A 19,829-nucleotide genomic window follows, 5' to 3' on the forward strand; every position below is an offset into this window, starting at 1 on the left:
ATACTGCCTTTGAGACAACCAGAATGGCTGTTCCATTACATGCACCAATTTAGTGTCGCGGCACTGATACGTCAATCCTTCCAACAAATGTCAGTTGGAACCAAAACTTATGCCAGAAGTCCCTGTGCTACAACGGGATTCCATTACTTCAAATGCTTGCATCAAGAGACACATCACAATTAGTGACTCAATATTTTTAATCCTATACAACTTTCCACAATGCAAAACACCACAGTACTCCAGCAAGGACACAAAAGTTGAAGCACAGTCCGAGAAACACTTAACACCCCCGGATTTTTCTGAAGTCGTAGCAGGAATCAGTTGGTCCAAAGTACCTGCAGATGTTGCACCACCACGCACACGCAACACAATACTTCCGGAGAGTTCTGGTTATGTTGCAGCACTCTCAAAACTGTTGTGCAACCACGTGTTTGTAAACAAGTTGGTGGCCTTACATAAAGGCTGGCTTACTTTTTGGGCAAAGTTCTACAGCATCCTTTTACAAGCCATAACTATTGCAGGCCAGATGGAGCTTCCGAGCACACCGTGTAGTTAATGCATCGAGGTAATGAATGTCAGAAGCATTGACCAATTAAAGACAAAACAAAACTAAAACAGCCTTCTAGAGGCACACTGTATGCACACTTAAAAGCATTTGTACAGTCCCTGCTTTTGCAGAGCAATTATTTGTGGACCAGAAGCGCAGCAAGACCTACTGCTTACATATCTTGCAAACTCCGAAAAGAAAAATGAACACTAAAAGCGACTGTTAAGTCTATCGCAGGTGATAAAATTACAGCTCTGAAAATCTTTCAGCACTGCTTTGATGCCAAACAACTGACGTAGTTGGCTCGCAAGTGAAGACGCCGCAACCTGCAGGCAACAACAGACTTGCTGCGAAAAATGGGCAGCCATACGTCATTTCGGGCACTGCGTACTGTGCCCGAGATCTTGAGGTCATGCTCTGCTGGGCCCCACTGTCGTCGGCCGAGTCTTAAAAGATTTTAACGCAGAACTACAACTGAACCTGAACAGAACAAATCTGGATAAATATAATTGTATTTTCTATATCGAACATGCTAAACTTACAATGCTCATGTAAAACCACTCTCTCGTAACGAACTGGACATTGGATGCATACATTAAACTTGGGGCGTCTGCTGCGAAATGTGGAGTTGCCTTGCACGACGTTTCAGGATGTACTTTTGCAGTGGATGTGTGGCGATGGTACAGGCCATCATTGAGGGAAGCGCACTAAAGCTGGTCTACTCAAATGCACATGCTGAGAACGCCATTCTTTGCGACTCGGAACACTTTAGGGCACAGGCAATGACTCCTACATACTATGTGTAGTTTTGTTTTCAATAAGTGGATTCATTACTGGCTTCTTTTCTTCACTGATATATATATATATATATATATATTTCCAGTGGATAAGCTTGCTCATTATAACCGCATTCGATTGTAACTGGCAATGAAGGCATATGACTGCAATATTTCGTAAACTTATTTATGCTTTCATTAAGAATCTCTTTAAAGGGGCCCTGAACCACTTTTTATCGAAGTGGAGAAATACATTTGAAGTGAAAATAGGCTATTTCAGAATCACTTTGTGGCAAAAAGTACTTCAATGCAGTCAGCAGAAGCGGAGAAACACGGCCTCCGCTGTGCTCCCCATCCTCCTTCAATGCCTTGCACTGCGAAGGCTACCGTGGCGCGCAGTTCAAATTTCATTTTGGACTTCCGATTTTCGTGCCTAAGAAGCGCTAAATGTAAGCCAAACGCGGTTGCCCTCAGCGAGCCGCAGTGCACTTAGCCACTGGACTTGTGGTGGCACCTCGTGGCGGCTGCAGTGTAGCCGACCACAGCGACCAATAGCAGCCGTGTATTGGAGTGTGCTTTGGTACGAAATAAAGCACACAGAAAAGAGCAAGGATCATTGGGTCTTTTGAAACGAGAGTGTTTGAAAGAAAGGTGACTTCGCATTCCGCTTATGAGCTCCACGGACCGCGTACGACAGCAGAACTTGGCTGAGATGATTACAACAGCGTATGCTACCCGCGGACTACGTTATTTCACCAAGCCTGAGGGGTGGTTCAGGGCCCCTTAAATTGTAGATGGTTAATGCAACAATGAAAACGGTCTCTCCTCCTGCTGGATTTCAAAATATGTGGAGACTCAATTCTGAACAAGCCGCGTGACACCATTGTCGCAACACCACAATAGCACTTTATCATCTCTGAAGTGTGCCACGCCGTGTTCAGTTTAACATAAAAGAGATTCGAAAGTGGTCCTGACCACAAGAACACGCCGATTCTGTTGGGAACTGTGTGTCTTTGTCTGAAAGCATACAATAACCTGACTTCATATAAATTATGTCAGAACCAAATAAACATGACGTCAACCTGTTAGCATAAATCACGGAATGATGGCCATGTGACCTAACCCAGTAGTGCAAAACATTACAGTAGAACCTCACTGATAAAATCCCACTACGTACGATTTCCCGGTGCCGACCTTCACAATCGAGAACACAAAAAAATGACCCAATACAACTACGCTTCTTTTTTACCCGTTCATGTGTTCCCAGAGAACGCAATCTTTCGGCGACAACTTTCAGTGCACTGCCAAACTGCGATCGTATGATACGTTTTCTGCCCACTAGATATGTTAAGCAAGAAGAGGCAAGAGGCGCATGTGATTGAGAATGGTACTTGCCCACCCGTGCCACATAAAAACGACGGCGCGCACTACGCTTCCTATGCCGGTACCAGCACATCTCCTCCCACATAGCCGCCAACCCTATCGCGATAAGCATCTTCACCTATCTGTTCCACAGTGCACGTAATATAGTGCCGTCGGAAGTGTACTGCACACTTTTAAGAGTTGATAACCCAAACGCACTGCCATTCCCCGCTGCAGGCGATGCGAAGTGAGCGTCACGTTTTTTGCTCAGGCGGCATCGTATGCCAGCATTGTCCACCAGCTGGATTTCGTTTTGGTTTCACAAAGGAAAACGCGACTGAACGGCAACGGTCGCTTGGGTGCTACCAGTTCCCCGGGCATCTGCGTCTCATGCCGCAACGATTCGCCGCGAGTGAGCGCGTCAGAAATTCCCGCCAAATTGCCCCACTCGAAAAAGCTGCCGACCTACACACGATTTCTAGGAACGTGAACGTAAGCTTGCCGAAGCCGCGAAAATGACAATGAGCCTCTCGGGCCTCTTTGCCTCCACCAGCTCGACGTGCGCCAGCATCTTGTGCTGCAACAATTCACACTACGCTTCGCATTACATAGATGTCAACTAAGTTAAGCCTGCCAAATTTTTAGTGACTTTGGACCATACGTTTTCCCGGTCAGTACGTTTTTTTCTCAAAAACGTATGAACGAGGTCAAAACGATTTGAAATTTGCACAAACCAAGAAACTAAATGGCATTCCCGTTTACAATGAAAATGATGGCCTTCTAAAAGACAGTGTCAAAATGAGCAGGCTTTCTGCAAGCTCACGAGACACAAGATTCAGGCTATGCATGTAAATTTTATGCATGGATATAATTCCCTGGGGTAAGAAAAAGTTGAAGCCCAAGATCTAGAACAGAGTCGTGTGGATCCAACAGGTAAGGTTGAGCTAAATGCGTGCAAAATGAAGTCTTTTAATTCTGCTGTACGCGAGAACTTTGAACTATTCCAAGTAAGTGTAAAAGAGAGGCAAACAAAATGCACCAGACGAACTTGTTGGCAGTTCAGATACCATATCACTATCAGAACTGAGAATCCATAAAATAAGTCTGCCTGCAGCAAAATTTATCCCCGTGAAACACCGGTGCATAGCCTTAGGCCAACGTTGAGTGAATTTCTTGGTTAAGCTGCCAATACCTCACTGCTTATCAGCTTTGCATTTACGAATCTTTACTACTAACCTTAGAGCGCAAGCCAAGCATATTTTCTTCTTTCTGGTAAAAAAACCAACTTCCCCAATAATCAGTTGCTCGTTATGTTGCGTATAAAGAATTATGAACCAACTACATTTCATATCAGTGCTCTTGAAAAAAAAAAAAAACAAGGATTGACAAAGCTGGCTGTATATCCAGCACTTGAAATGCTGAGTGAACTCGTGGAGCCAGGTCCTAAACTTGGCCAAGCTAAATACCACAATGCAGCTGTTTCGTATTAACGCTTCAAAGGCATAGTAAGTTGAAAAACACAAACAAAGCTACGGCTCTGCACAAACTCTTTGAACACAGTGTATGATAGTCATGCCAGCTGCATTCCATTTCAGATCGCTGCTTGAACTATAGCCACAGATTACAAATAAACAAAATCACTTAGCTACACCTTTCCAGACACGTTGTGTAGAGAGACCAGCTATATGTATTTTACTCAGACCAGCCACCAGTCTTGTATTCCACCTCAACACTAGGTAACGGCCACGATTGATTTGTAGCCGAAGGCAATTAAGAAGCACGCAAAAGCACTTCGCTGCGCTTTTGCCCTAGCCGCTCCATTGATCGTAGACTCAAGCAGACTTGCACCTCACACCGACCCTTCCCTTCACCTCCCATAGCCTGCGATGATGGCAGTTGCGACCAAATTTAACAGCGAAAGGCAATAACGAATGAACTAAAGCACAGAGCGAAGCCCATTTCCTGCGCATGCTTCACAAAAAGAGAGTGAATTCACGTATAAGCACACTGCCCAGCCTTGCCTTCTCTTCCAAATGTTCGTATTTCACGACTGCAATTTTTCTCCCTTTTTAGACAGCATGTAAGCCTAAAGTGCTAAGCCTATATTAGGCTTAGCGCCATGTGGCGCGCAATGCAAGTGGTGCACCTCGAAGTATATGGCCCGCCTCCTCACGAGTGTGCGGGAACTACTGGTACTTCTTGGCAAAGGCAAGCATTGGCAATTCGGCAACTCGTGCACCATGACGGCACTTCTCCTTTTCTTCCAGCAACGCGAACTCGCAGATCTGGCTTGCCCTCTGCGGAACTCGGAACTTCTCTTTCCTTTTCCATTCTCTTTTGTTTTCCTTTGACTTTCTTTTGTCTTCTGTCTTCTTTTTCTTTCTTTTCTTTCTGTGCAGTTGTCATCAGTCCACGCTGCCACTGGTGGTCTTGCTCGGAGGTTGAGAGGAGGCGTGTCGTCCAGACAGCAGCAGGCGCGTGCTCGAACCACTGCTGCAGCTGTCGCCGCTGCTGCGATTGCTGGCGTTGCTAGCGGGAGTGCCCGGCAGAGAGATGCTAGTCTCGACATGGCCGACGCTACCGCTGGCGGAGGGGCGGGAGGGCGACGTCGTCTGTGTGCGTGCCTGCAAAAAACAGTAACGAGTCAAGTTAAGCACTTGCAGGTTGTCGTTTTTAACATTCGCCAGTAAAGAAGTCGCATCGTTGTTAAACTGTTACTTTTACGCAATGATATTCACGATTTACCATGTTCACTCAAATGCACATTGACTGACTCATTTGGGAGACTTGACTGACTGGCTTTCCCGAGTGATTAAGTGACTTCAGTTGACAGAACACTTTTGACTCACTGAATTGACAGAGTGACTTGATTGACTTTACTAACCGACTGATTGATTGATTCATGGGGTTTAATGTACCAAAGCTGCACAGGAGCTAGGAGACATGCTATAGTGGAGGGGCTCGAGGTTAATTTTGACTACACAGGGTTCTCTTAATACGCAACCAATGCTCAGTACAAAAGCATTTTTTCATTGTTGCCCCACAGATTGCAGCTACCGCGAGCAGGTGTCGAACACCTCAGCAGAGTACTGCAGCAGAGCGCTGTAGCCACTCAACCACTATGGCAGGTTAAAACGCAGGTTTACTGTGAATGTATACTGAAGCTCCAAGTTTTCAGCATCAAAAGTGTGTGGGGCATACCACTTGCCAAATGCTATCCAATAATCTAACCTAACTGGCCACACTTGCCTCGAACGTCGTGGTCCCTGTGGGCGCCAGCGGCGTGGTGACCTTCTTGACCTCCACCAGCTCGATGGGGCGCTCCTCCTCATGCACTGGCGAGCATCGGTCGTCGAAGGCTCGCCGCCGGCGCAGCGCCATAGCGTCCGGCGAGTTCTTGGCACTGTTGCTGCCGCTCGACGGCGTCGGCACTGCCGTTCCCGACGAGCTCTCGGCGCTGGGGGTCTCTGCTAGTGGTGTGTCTAAGCTGGTGTCAGTCCCTTGATCGACCAGGAAGTGACCGCCCTCCTGCACGGCTGGGTCTTCGGGGGTGTAGTAGTCAGAGTCCTCTGCTCCTGGGGAAGTGTCTGCATGGCAAGCCCACAGATATTCACAACCCTCCATTCAGCCACAGACTCCTATGTGTTTACAATGTTTACCAGTCATTCTGAAGCCATGTTTCAGGACATTTTGCCCCTATCGATGGTAGAGCACAAGCAATTTTACACTGTCTCTGCTCTTTCACCTTAACTCCTATGATGAGTGTTGAAATGTGCTGAAAGTTAACATCGCCCTAACCGTGCCCCATAAATTGCAATCAACGTCTGGGAAAGTAGCACCCTCTTGATAAGCAGTAATAATTCCTTGCGACTCCCTTTACAGCACATTTAAACTTCTCTGTAATATGAAAATTGACGCAAAACAATTTTGCACATTTGCTCTGAACATGCGAGGACTGAGGTGCCTGCTCTTATAGCATGACATACTGCACAGCATAACGATTTATAACGACAACAAGCGGCGAGATGACTGGTAGTACGTGCAAGCATGCAAAGCACTTTCCAGTGCAAGTATCGTTTGCTACGCTGTTGCCTTTAAGAGGATACACGTCCTGCCAGCGTTATCTGGGCCGGTCTCGTTCACAAAAGAACGATGCGAAAACACGTGCGCGACTAAGATGTGTCATCTATGATGCACATTTCATTGTTTTCATGCTACTTACGGAGCTTGCATGTGTGTCAGGAAAATAAGGTTTTTAAAAAAGAACAAAAAGATTTATCAGCATGTGTGATGACAAGTTCAGGAGGGGCATAGTGTGGCAAGGAAACGGCATCCAGTGAAGTGCATTTTTAAAGGAGACACCGAACAGGTAGTAATGAAGCAAATGTAACTGCAGCATCTCCAACTTCAATCGGAAGAAAGTGGCCCAACTAAAGGCAGAACACTAACTGGAAGATAGTCTTAGGACAAGATCCCACATTCAAATATGGCAATTCAACAAATTTCCAGACAAATAAAAGTGGTAGCAGATTACCATTATCCTTGAAAAGAAAAGCGTACAATCATTGCATTCTTCCTGTACTAATCAAGGAGCGGAGACATAGATAACAGACTAAGTCAAGGTCGCACGTCCAACATCTGCACTTCGCAACGGGCAAACGCAAAATGCACTTGCAGCCTCGACCGTTTTTTCCCGCGTCGATGGAGTTGTAAAAAACAACAAATCGATTTTACTGTTGAACTTCATTTTGCCGGCCTGCCCGATAATTCAGACATTTTCGTGACCCTGTCCACGTCCGAAAAAAATCAGTTTGTGACTGCATTTACTTTCCGCATACAAATTGAAGAGCCAAAGAGCGACGATGTGGACTGTGCGCAGCTAACAAGCGGCCGGTGCAATAGGCTTCTCCGTCACCTAGGCAACCCCCCCGCGCCTACTGAGCCAGTACGCTGCCGCTGCATTTTTTTTCTCTCTCTTTTCTCCTCTGCATCGTCTTCATCACTCTCCCTTCGGCCGGCACATCTCGCTGAGGACACGCTCACTGCCTCGCTCAAGCAAGTCTGCGAGATTTTCTGGCAACCGCATTATAACCGATATTCTGTCTCATGTGGCTGCACTACAAGTAATATGCATATAGATTGAGTTCTAGGGGAAGATAAATCGGAGGCAAAAAATTTACCGACGATTATGATACTGTCTAATGAGAAATTTGAGCGCAGCTCTATACGGTTTTTCATTTCGCTATATATTGAGGCAAAGAACTCGACAGAGATGTGTGGCAGAGTCGGCAATCGTTGTATATCTGATCTGCGGGTCAAGCGCGACGGCTTTTATACATGACTCGTCGAAGGTTCCAGTGCAATCTCTGGTGCCACTTGGCTTCCAGAAGTACTACACAATTCCCGTCGCGCATACAAACAGATGAAAAAAAAACAATCGCAAACCATGACAATTGAAACAAGCGAGACCAAACCAAGCAAACCAAACAAGCGCGAGCGAGAGCTGACACGAGCAGACGATAGTACTAAACTAGCGGTCCGGCTGAGACCAGATACGCATCGAGTACGCATCGAGCAGTCGCGCGGGTCCGCATGAAACCAGTTTCCCGCGCGCACGTCACTGAAGGGGCCACTCTCATTGGTCTGCGCCGTTCGTGGCTTGCGAGATCTTTCGCTACTGTGCTCATTTGCTCGGTTACGCCGCCGCCGCCGCTCGTCGCAGGAAGGGGCCATTAAGAGCTGCGCTCTAAAAGGGCCACATTATATCCGGTCCTGCACTATAAGCGGCTACATTATAAGTGGTCTGAGCTGTATAAGAGGGAGAAATGGAGCTGGGCAGGCCACAAAATGCATAGGCCAGGCAACCAGTTGTCTATTAGAGTTACAGAATGAGTGCCACGGGGAAGGGAAGCACAGTTGGGAGATGGCAGAGAACTAGGTGGTGTGATCAAATTAGGCTATATCCGCAGGCATAGATGGGGTCAGCCGGCGCAAGACGGGAGTAACCGGAGATTGCAGGAAGAGGCCCTTGTCTGACAGCTGACATTACAGGGAACGATGACGATGATTTCAGCAAGAAGTCTGCCAAAAGATTCAAAGCACTCTAAAAGTCGAGTTTCCACAGTCTAATTGAACTCACCCGTAGCCTTGTTCTCTTTGTCTGGCCTGGCCTGGCAAAGGTGTAGCGAGTGCGGCGTCGAAGCAGACACCGTGTGTTGCTTTCCGTGTGCCGATGGTGAAGTCACTGCCTGGCTCCGAGACTCGGCGCCTCCGTTTCCTTCGAGCAGCGAGCGTGTTTCCGCTGCCTCTGCCTCTCGACCCTGTACCACAGACGGCCGCACGTTCACCGCACGTGACTTTGCAGTCAGACACTGCTTTCACTCGAACACTCGGCGATCCCCTTTCTTTCTATTTTCTTTTTCTTTTTTCGAGCAAGACCTTACTATGTTAAACTGACATTAAATGGCAACCGTGAATCGTCACTAAATCAAATAAAATTTTAAAAAATTATGCAGACCCCAACATCGCTGTGTAAAGCGATGTTATACGAAGCATTTTGCAGGTTGCTGGCTATCCAGCATCGTTCGGGGTTCCGCGAAGCGTGGTATATATTACCACATGTGCCAACAAGTTTATGTAGGACAAGCAATTGTGTGATGCAAGCGTATCTGTGATGATGGCAGTGGCATGGTGATTAATTTGTTGTACACCAGTGACGAAACGGTACAACCTCGGCCAAAACTGAAGGCGGTACAATGTCACATGGCATCTAGGTAGCACTAACTGCTAAGAGGAAAGTACTGGGGTAATGTAGGTCGATCCTGAAGGCAACGGAGTGCTACACAGTGTCTCAAAGTGCTACCTGCCACAAGGGAAGAATAGAGGGATACTTGCGCACTCTCACTTTTATAGGCAACTCCGGCATTGCGCAGTCTTAAGTTGCACTTCAAAGCATCATGACGAAGCACGATGGGCAAACGCAAAACGCTCCTGCGGCCTCAACCCCCACAAAATATAAAGTAGAGTGAATCACAACAGCGAGCAAGAGCCTGTAAATGAATTTCCTGTGCTGCTGTAGTTGTAAGAAATGTTTCAACTTGCATTTTAGCATGAAAGTATCTTAGTAATGGCATTTTGAAAATAAACTGACTGCAGAGATGAATATGTTTCCGTTTTTTTTTTTTCAAGTAAACAACCGACTTCTGGGGGGATTTGTCAACATCTGGCACTTGTGTCAGGGTTTTATGCAAATCCCACAACTATTCGAACGAATCTGTTCGAAATTTCTCGACACTAATTACTATTCGCTTCAACTTCGCTCGAAAATCAATATTCGCACATGCCTAGTTTCGTGGGTTGGAGTGAGTTGGCCACACACGAGCAGCGTTATGTTTCAGTTCCCATGCTAAGCAGTGAGATAGAAGCATTTCTTATTCATGCTGTCAATAATGGAACCAAAATAAATCCATAGACGCTGCTGCTTTTCACCGACTGGGAACCGATGCAGCTGGAATAGTTCACAACCAAACAAAGAGCGTGGCTGGCGACGCACGTCGCGTATCGTATATACTCACGTAATGAATGCACTCGCATAATAAACGCACCCCCAACATTGCCAGTGAAGATTTGGATTTTTGTTTTCTCCTGCATCATAATGACACCCCAAACTTTGCTACTGTGCAGTCCCACGATCAAATGGCCGTGCTGTAGTTTTTTGGAGAGACTATAATCATTTACTCTCGCACGTGTTTAAAGCAAGTGCACTTAATCTCAATGCCCGTCGCGCCACGCGAGAAACGCCAAGATCACGTAAACGAAATTCTACAGCTAACTCATGTAGGCTGCACATTCACGCTAGCGGCAAATATGCCGCGGCTGCACATCAGCAGAGGTGGTGGGTATGATGACGAAGCTGACAGCAACACCATGAAGGCACCACGGGCAGCAAGCATGCGGTAAGAGCAGGCTGCATGTTATCACGGTCGTTTGCAACCTGACGGAAAGAGCGACTGCGATAACGCTCAGCCTGTTCTCATGACATACTTGTCGCCAGTGCCGGCCCAAAGGCGCCTCACAGACACAAGAGAGGAAGAAGCCGCAACTGGCTCTCCACTACAGTAGCTTTATGCAGTTTACGGACTTCACTCTGACGCAACAGAACGCGCTTGCATGCGTGATGCGCAGCCGGGCACGGCACAAAGGAGAGTCCAAGTGTAGAAGAGGCAGCCGGCAGTTTGTCGGCATAGTGGGCATAGTCAAGCATAGTGTCGAATTTGTGTGTCTGTTGCTCGCTTTTCTGCCTGTCTTTGGTTTCGCTGTGTGTGATGGGCCCTAAGTAGCGTTATGCGCCTGTTGCAGGACAGAGAGTTTATCTGTTCACAAAACGGAAACACTGATCAGACATCGATCAACTCTGACATGCCGACGAGCAGGACGGTCGAGGAACGAGACATGCACAGCGTTGCGTTTCATGCTGCATCAAAAGTGTTCCTCATGAATCACCAACAAGCCCCCATCGCTACCCTTATCTAATGCATTTCTCAAATCGTTACCATCTTACTTTTCAATTTTTGCTGTTTGGAAAACGTTCCGATAAAATTTGCCCAACATAATAAACGCATCCCCCCAACAATGCTTCAGCTTTTTTAGGAAAAAAAAAAGTGTTCATATTGCGAGTACATACGGTATTCGCGCCGCCAAGGACTACACAGTACTTCCCCAATGACCTTGTATGAGCCGACATCGCGCAACTGTTTGACAGGACGAGCTAAAGCATCTCCAAATTGTTTCATAGCATGCTGTTACAACACATTCAAGCAGCACCGCACCGGTTCAAACAAGCCAGAGAGAAGGAAAGGCTCACAGCGTGCTAGTTGCCAGACCTTTTCTTCTCACCCAATGAAAAGGTCTAACAGAGAAGCTACAAAGGCGTTGGTGCTGCGAAGATCTGGCTGTGCTGCCAGTGCATCGTGTGTGTGGCCTCAAAAATTACCAACAAACAATACCGGTGATAACTTTCGCTGCAGGCGAGATTAACAAACACAACCAAGTTTCCAGAAGTCACGTTGCGAAGCTTCTTTGAAATCATTGAGTAGGAAAGAAGAGCAGAAGTGTCAACGGAGAGTCGTCTGCTCTTGATGCCTGTAACATGACTGTTTACAAACATGTAGGTTGTCTATAGTACTTTCAACGTGGCTGAGGGGCTGGTTTGAGCACAAAACACACATGACACGAGAGATAAAGACTAACACAGACGGACGCAGACGAACACAGCCACACAGCCATATCTTAAAGCAAGTTTCCACCGCCTTTCCAGCTCACCCGTAACTGTGTTCGCCTGTGTTCGTTGTGCGCCTGAATTCGTCTTCTCTCCTGTCTGACCAGCTTGCCCAACAAGAGGTTCTCCTGAAACAGGTCATTTATTTTTTTACTGCGCAAGTAAATGAACAAGCTACACATTACGGTTTCCTATCAGGCTTATTAAAGACCCTTAAGAGAGACACACCTAAGTCAGTTTAAACTGATAAAGTATTCTTTCAAAACTCTTGTTTCGTTAATTTGTGGGTAAGAGGTTGATTACCAGAAGAAAAAAAAGTAGGCCAAATTCAAAATTTAACAGAACGTTGTGGTGTAACACGAGAGCTGGTACGTACATCAGTGTTACAACATAAAGTAAAAGCATTTTCATGCACTGGGTCATTGCAGCGTAGTTAAAGTTCTCAAAACTTGCCAAGTTCAATCTTCAGCTCCTTCAGGATACAGTGTAATGCATTTTTACTGACAAACAATTAAATAGGCCCGAACAGACGCTGTCAAGATCCACAACGTCACGGCATGCTGCGCCGAGACAAGGAATGGAATGCTGAGACAATAAATGGAAACTTCCGCGGGCGCAGATGGTCAAATGATAGAATTACAAGCGGCTGCTTGCACATGCACTTCTCAAATCGCAGCGCCGCGCCCCAAGTGCGACCGCCGAAATGGAGCCGCGAAGTGGAGCCGCATCAGGCTCCGTATAAAGTCCAAGTGCGATAAGATCCTATTGCGCCCCGCGCACTGCTCTAGGTGCGAGTGAAAGTGTGCGAGGGAGAGACAAGACAGATGGTGGCTTCACGAGTGCTGCCTTCCCGCACGAGCAAAGGGAAAGATGGGGAGAGGAGCGAGCTTGTGGCAACGCGATCAAGTGCGTGGGAGGGGGGGGGCAGAGTAAGAGGCAAGTGGGCGCATGTCTCGATTTCTGGAGCGCGTCTCCACCGTGGCTGCACATGGCTGCAAGCGCAGCTGAGTGCATACGCAGCCGCACACTCTGCTTTAGAGGTAATCTGCCGTGTGAGCAATGAATGGGCATGCCGAGACAGCGTGCCATCATGTAAGCCGTGTTCCCGCGTATTTAGTATTGGAGGTTGCGTAATCTCGAGTTTCGGTGACCGGTTGGAGCGAGAGGCAGACGAAGTGTTCGCTCCTTGTTAGCGGCGTTTTTCATGATAGTGTCGCCTGGCGCAGGTGACGCTATCAGTCACGGGGGCGGAGTGCACGCGAAAGCAGGGCTGGCTTCACTTAATTAGTACTGCCGATGTGAAGATAACTTCGACGTGCCATGAAACCGTGTCATTCATTGCAGACTCCCAAATTCTTCAAAATTAATTGCTTCCTCATTTCAAATTTGTGTTTTTTTTCAATTGCCTGACAATGCGGTAAGTTGTGTGGCCCCTTTCCGTGTAAGAAAGATCTATCGGCGACTACTTACTTGCATAAAAGATCGAATTTCAATACAACGAAATTTTGATATAACCAAGCAAATTGCCGACCTTACCAATTCTGTTTTATATCAAGGTTTAACTGTATTTTCAGATTTAGAAATCTGCAAAACGTTCAGTAACATCTTGCCAATAAATAGCGTTTGAATTTAAAACATGTTAATGAGTTACTTAGACAGAAATTGAATTTGTTCCGTTTTGAAAAAAATAAAAAATAAACTTCCAGCACCCAAAGGGCGAACAAGTGCTGCCTGTTACAAACACCACAAGGTGCAGCCCATGGCAATGTAACTCACCTTTCGACGACTAGCGGAACTCTCCGATGACTCCGAGAGCAGACGAACTTGCTCCGGCGCTGCGCGTGAGGAACTCCGTCGGTGCCAGCGGACGTCTGGACCGAGCGGGGACACTGCGCGTCCCTTCTCGGGGTCCGAAGAAACAACCGCTGCCACCACAACCTCTGGAGGTGCCACAGCTCCGGCGCTGTCCGTCTGCAACGACGAAGTGCTGCCTGAACGCCGCCTGGAAAAAAATTAAACGCAGTTAAGTACATGTTTAAATAAAACCTTCTGCTGGATTTGCTGAGCAAGTACAACCTGGATTTAGACATTACGCAAGCTGACTTGAATGATGAAGATGACTTGACCGTGCCTCTGGTCGCTGACTCTCAAGTTCAACGAAATTATTACTTTTTTTTTACTTAACATTTCTTTTTTCCTGAATGCTCGATAATGAGGAAAATTTTGTGCCCCTTCTGTGTAGAAAAAATCCGTACAGTAAATCTATACAGTAAAACCTCATTAATTCAGATTTCAGGGGACCGAAGAAAATGTCCGAATTAACTGAATGTTGAAATATCGAGGGTATCCAGAAAACAATAAGCAAATGCTTAATGCGTCAACAGGCTCTTGTTTAGTGAATGAATGAGCAAATCCTGTTTCTATTTTGCTCAACAGCAGTGCGGAAGCTGCAATTCTTGTCATCTCGTGACTCAATGGCTCTTGCAGCGGCAATCGAGGCCTTGCTATTTCCTTTGCAGCACGGCCGTGACACGCGCCTTTATTTGCGACAGGCTTTGCACTACCGCGTGCACATCCCGATTATTTTTTCGCCTGCGAGCTGATCACCAACAGATTGTCCACCCATCGCAATGTAGTCGGTGCTCTTCATCCTCGACAGCTTTGTACGGAGTCAAAACGAAACAACTGTTTGTCACAACCGCTGTAGAAGAAAACACGGAGCCGGACATTTTTGCGTTCTGCTTTGTTTATTGTGAAAATTTGAAGCGCGTTTAAAAACCACTGCCTGGCGGGAACTTAGAAAACAAAAATATAGTTTCTCCTCCTTCACGTCCGATGGTGCAGTATGTCCGTGAGCATGTCTCGAAAGCGACGTTTCAAACCATCGATAGCCGGCTAACAATGCCCAATGGGCGCGGTACGGGAAGAGTTAATCTGATTAACCTCTCTGCCTTTCATCTCTCATAACCTCTGTCTTGTTATGCAAACCCTGTTTGAGGTGGTCTAACTGATAAAAAAAAGAAATAAAAAAAGAAAACAGAAAAAAAAGAGAGAACACTGAAAAGGTTGTCGCTACCTTCCACTCCTACGAGGCTTGGCTGCTGGCCCCTCAGGTGTTCCAGCTTCGGGCGGCAGGCCTACAGTCAGGTGCACTGGACAACAAGCAAGGTTGAGAATTAACTAAAAGCACACATTCCACACTTCTGAACCACTCAGCGGAAGAAACACAACCACAGAAACGCTTACAACCAGAGATATCTTGCATACTCTGACAAGACCCTTGACTCTTAATTCCTCTCCCCTCACTTCAGTGTGTCAGCACAGTCAAGCGTCGGCACAAGGAAATTGCGTCCCACACAAGAATAGGTTCGTTATATCCAATATTTATTAGAAGAATGTATTTGTTAGTCACTGGTATTGGAGAGAAACATTTTAGGCTTACTTTATTGTATTCGACAGTTCGTTATATGCTAATTGTTAAATCAAGGTATGACTGTACTAGTTTGCACAGAGATTCTCGTAGGACACTCTACACTCCACAGCGCTTATTCTGAGGACTCTAAAGAACTACTTGTGAGATTGTCGCACCCTCTCCGTGTGCACCTTTGATTCAAAGCAGGCAGCAGTGCCCGGCAGAGCTTGGCCTCCAAGATTGCCGGTGCAGCTTTAGTAAACAAGCATATGTGACCCCATTTGTCATGGGCATCTTCAATTGCGAAACGACTAATTTTCTCTGCAACTGATGTCATATTAGACTGGTCATCTTTAGACGCACTACCAGGGGCGGATTGCACAAGTATCTCGCTTTCCGAACATTCGCTTTCACGCTTGTGATTTGCCGGAGTCGCACTTTCATCACTGTTCATAAGCATGGGGTCACGGGAGCGCGAATTCAACACCGCCTACTCAGTGACTTTAGGAGGCTAAGCGAACGTTCGGAAAGGAAGACGCTTGCGCGATTTCACCCCAAAGCGCTCTTGCGGTCACTTAACATGACAATGAACATGTGTTGCACAAAGGGCTTTCACTAGCATTATTCTAGCTTTGTCACCACTACATTAGCTTGTTTATTGTCACAATAAAGGCCAGCTTGGATTCAATGGTCACACGACCTTTGGAGCATTGAAGGAGTACGCTTATATGACTAGCCGAACGCACCACAAGTCACCTCTTGTTTCTAAATCAAATGTTGTAAACCTTTCGTAGGGGCAATCTGACAGCCTCCTGGACTAACCTAATCTTTTGCCCTTAGGTTTGCTACACAACACCCGACAACCGGTAACACCTTCGCGTGAAGGCAAAAGAAGCAAAATTAAACCAGCACTCACTTGCGGCGGCCGGCGCAGAGCTTACGACCGGTCCATTGAGGGCCTCCACAAGTGGCACAACTTCGTAACCTGGCGGAATGTCTTGGCAGGTCTGTAAAATGAATTGAAGCCGTTAGCCTACCGCACTGAAAAGAATAGGGGGAAAAAAACAAACAAAAAAAAAAAACCTTCGCAAGTGCGATATAGTCGGAAAACTTGGGTGAGTTGGTGGAAATTCATATTTGACAAGTGCTGCTGCTGCGCTGCTGCTTGTCAAATATGAAATTCGCAGGTGTATGGCAATCCAAGCCACTCATACGTCATCCTAGGGGGTCTGTTTTGCCACTGCCCATATCCTACCGAAGACTTTGCAAACGCATCACTTCAGTTGAACCTCGATATAACGAAGTCGGTAAAATCGCCAATTTGCTTCGTTATATAGATATTTCGTTATATCAGGCGCCCCAGCAGCCAGCATGTGCCCGCTTTTCAGACGACTGCCCCGCCTGCAACACCTGCGGAGGTCAGTCAAGTTTAACTATGCACTGTTATGTTTCTGAACTTGTTTAACTTCATAAAACGTTATTTTGTTTAGTGCACTGCCTTAGCCTGCTCGCGAGGGGCTGCTCACGAACCCTTCCACAAAGCAATTCGCTTCAACACTAATGCAGCTTACTACCAGAAGTTAAACGTCAAACCGTGGCAGGTGCCTTGACCTCCGAAAGAGATGGGACAAAGGCACGTGCAACGGAGTGTAGAATAGATAAATCAGAGCGCATTAACGTGGGACGACCACATGCACGAGACATACTAGAGTGCTTGCTTTTCAAGTTGGTCCTTCTCTAATGCGCTGTGATTAACCTATTACACAAGATCAACTAGCCAGAATTACCACTTTAGAGAAGCAAAGAGTCCGTGACAAACCTGGGCATCTCCGGCTGAACCCGCGAGGTGCGGCACGGCAACGGCCGAGGAGAGCGTGCGACGCACTGCGCGCACCTGGAGCAGGGCGCGGAAGGGGGCACGGCAGATGGGGCAGTTGTTGGCCTGATAGCGCAGCGAGTCGGCGCAGCACGAGCACAGGCACAGGTGGCGGCACGGCAGGATCAGGGTGTCCCGACTGTCGCACATGCAGATGACGCACTCGGCGCCACTGTCCTCCGTCTCCTCGTCTCCGGTCGGGGGCTGTGGGCGGAAGAGCACGGCAATGCTGCAACAGGATACTAAAGGAGATGTGGGACTGTGAAACGACAAATCACAACAAGGAGCACGATAGGCTCCATGGTCTATTCTTTCACCGAAATGTTAGCGAACATAAAATGCAGTAAAAAATGGGGCTAAAGGAAAGCATCAGCAGCCGCAGGCACGACTTAACGGTTCGGGAATCGCGCAGCATGTCCGGTTTGCCTCTGGCCAGGGGAACGCTTATGTCTTGACATGCTCATGACGAGGCAGAAAAAGCGCAGCATGCTACCGTGCAAGCAGCGGCCAGCAGCATCTCGCCGGGCGAAGCGGTGACGCAGCAGGAACCTCCGGCCTAGCCTCACGTGGAGGTGGCGACGACGAAGATCACCACAGAGGTGCCTATTGCGCGAGAGGTTCGTGCCACCAGTGCCAAAATAAATTAAATTGAGACGCAGCTCAATATGCATTGTTAGAGGTGCTTCCACAGGATGTTGCACGTGCATCTGAATCTGGCATTGAGACGCAGGTCATGTCGGTCTGGTCCATCCACTCAGTGGCCTAGACTACGTAGCAGGTTATAAAGCGAGCCTTTCTTTGTCCACTATCTACACCCTGCGTCAACACCTGCCTGGCCGAGTAAACTGGGCTAATTGCTGAAACTAATAAAGGTACATGAATGAAATTTGCGTCCTAAATGGAAATTTCTTGAACTCTAATTTATCCAAAATTTAGCTTCTTGCGTGTGTAGTTGCCGGGCTGTTTACAACAGAAGTTGCGATATTTGGCATTCGTCAAAAGCACATTATCCAAAAAGTAAAAATTCAACATTATTTCACTGCCTTTAGGAAACAGATAAATATGACCTAAAGCTACAGATCAAGCAACAATGCAGTAAATACGGTAGTTTCTTCTGAATATGATCACAACTGAGACACAGTTCGCAAAAACCACGTATCTCATGCTTGTTCTTGAACATTTATTTCTAAATCACATTAATCAATTTCTTTATATTATATATATAGTTGGAATCTTCAAGAATTAAGCTTTTTTATGGTACATACGACAACTTTATATCCGAAGTAGAAGAGCCGCCACAGATGCTCCAAAAGTACTGAAAACGGGGGGGGTCGTGCCGCCGGAGCGGGACCGCCACCTTAATTATACAAGCGCATGCACTATTTCCAGTCACAGTACAAGCACCAAGACACCTAATAAGTGTATTTGCAACCATTCAGAGTTGTTTCCGACAACTCTGTGGCAATTTGGGGCCTGCCTCGCTGTTATGTTTTCCTGGCTATTAGGTGTGATTTTTCCATGGTTCTTTGAAAACCATATCAGTGGGGTTCTACTGTATTACTACTAATACAGCAAGTGCGGATGAATGCAGCACGCACAAAAGCACACGGTATTCACAATCAACAGTTGTCAAATAAGAAATGTACCAAGCTGGAGCCTGTTATATGTGCACATAGCCGTATGGGCAGTGGGCAACTATCATTAACAGGGTAGGTGGGCATGAGTGCATGTGTTCTAGAATGACCAACTAAGAAGGTAGACATATCAGAGCTAGCAAGGTTCTTGGACCGTAACAAATATCCATCCTGTTACCGCATAGTTACTTAGTTTACCCTGTTACACAATAGAGCCAACGTTTTGATACGGTGACTTGTCTTTTTCAGGGCACTGACAAAGACGAGTCCCTTTGTCGAAACATTGGCTCCAGCCTGACCGATCCGTAATTCGATCACTACTGACGACCTCGTATCTCTGTCTTCCTGCGAACCTCTGTCTTGCCTATAATCATGACGCATCACTAACAAGCCCAAGTCCTGACGTTTTTCGAGATCAGAAAGCCTTCATGCACGCCAAAAGAGCACCCACGATGCAGGCATCGATGCTCACCTTGGTCTGGGCCACGTTCTTGTTCTCAATGCCGTAGATTTCCTGCAGCAGATAGCAGAGGCCGTCGACAAAGAGCTTCTGCTTGAGTGGCTTGAGCGTGTACGTGTTGTCAGAGTTCTTCTCCACCACGGCAACCAACACGTGCGACTGCCGCGGCTCTGCGGCGTTGAGAGACATCCACGCATGAAGATAAATGTGGTCGACAACTTTTCCCATGCAGCTTTCAAGGGACAACTAAAGCAAAACACTACATTAGTTTAGACGGACAAAGCCTTCTTAAAAATTTCTGTTGTCATTAATTTTGAAATACGAGGTGTGTTCAAAAAGAAACCGAACTTTTGAAATAGCGCGCCAACCAGCAGAGGGAGCGCGCTGCGGCGACTGAGTGCATGTAGCGGCAGGATTAGACAACAAACCGCCATTTGTCGCGTCTCGCTCTGACCGTTAGTTGGCGAGCTACAGCCGCTGAAGTG

At 46.9% G+C, this 19,829-nt stretch overlaps 1 protein-coding gene across 3 annotated transcripts in view; it reads right to left on the minus strand.

Annotated features, from left to right (window-relative positions):
• Nucleotides 1-179: 179 nt before the first annotated feature.
• Nucleotides 180-19,829, minus strand: part of LOC119453230 (probable E3 ubiquitin-protein ligase MGRN1) — a 29,042-nt gene continuing 9,392 nt past the window's right edge. The window contains exons 7-16 of one of the 3 annotated variants that reach the window (XR_007467023.1): nt 19,357-19,514; nt 17,194-17,454; nt 16,291-16,381; nt 15,039-15,114; nt 13,739-13,964; nt 12,007-12,090; nt 8,825-9,005; nt 5,935-6,272; nt 3,761-5,309; nt 180-3,629 (exon numbers count right to left, since the gene is read on the minus strand). Coding sequence is in view for 2 of the 3 variants with exons in the window: in XM_037715253.2 (XP_037571181.1) it covers nt 5,091-5,309; nt 5,935-6,272; nt 8,825-9,005; nt 12,007-12,090; nt 13,739-13,964; nt 15,039-15,114; nt 16,291-16,381; nt 17,194-17,454; nt 19,357-19,514 (1,634 nt within the window). In the remaining variant the exon portion in view is untranslated. Of the gene's footprint in view, nt 5,310-5,934; nt 6,273-8,824; nt 9,006-12,006; nt 12,091-13,738; nt 13,965-15,038; nt 15,115-16,290; nt 16,382-17,193; nt 17,455-19,356; nt 19,515-19,829 lie in introns of all 3 variants that reach the window. The other 2 variants (XM_037715253.2, XM_037715255.2) reach the window with 2 other exon arrangements.

The sequence above is a fragment of the Dermacentor silvarum genome, chromosome 5 (assembly GCF_013339745.2).
Source record: "Dermacentor silvarum isolate Dsil-2018 chromosome 5, BIME_Dsil_1.4, whole genome shotgun sequence".
Classification (NCBI taxonomy): Eukaryota; Metazoa; Arthropoda; class Arachnida; order Ixodida; family Ixodidae; genus Dermacentor; species Dermacentor silvarum.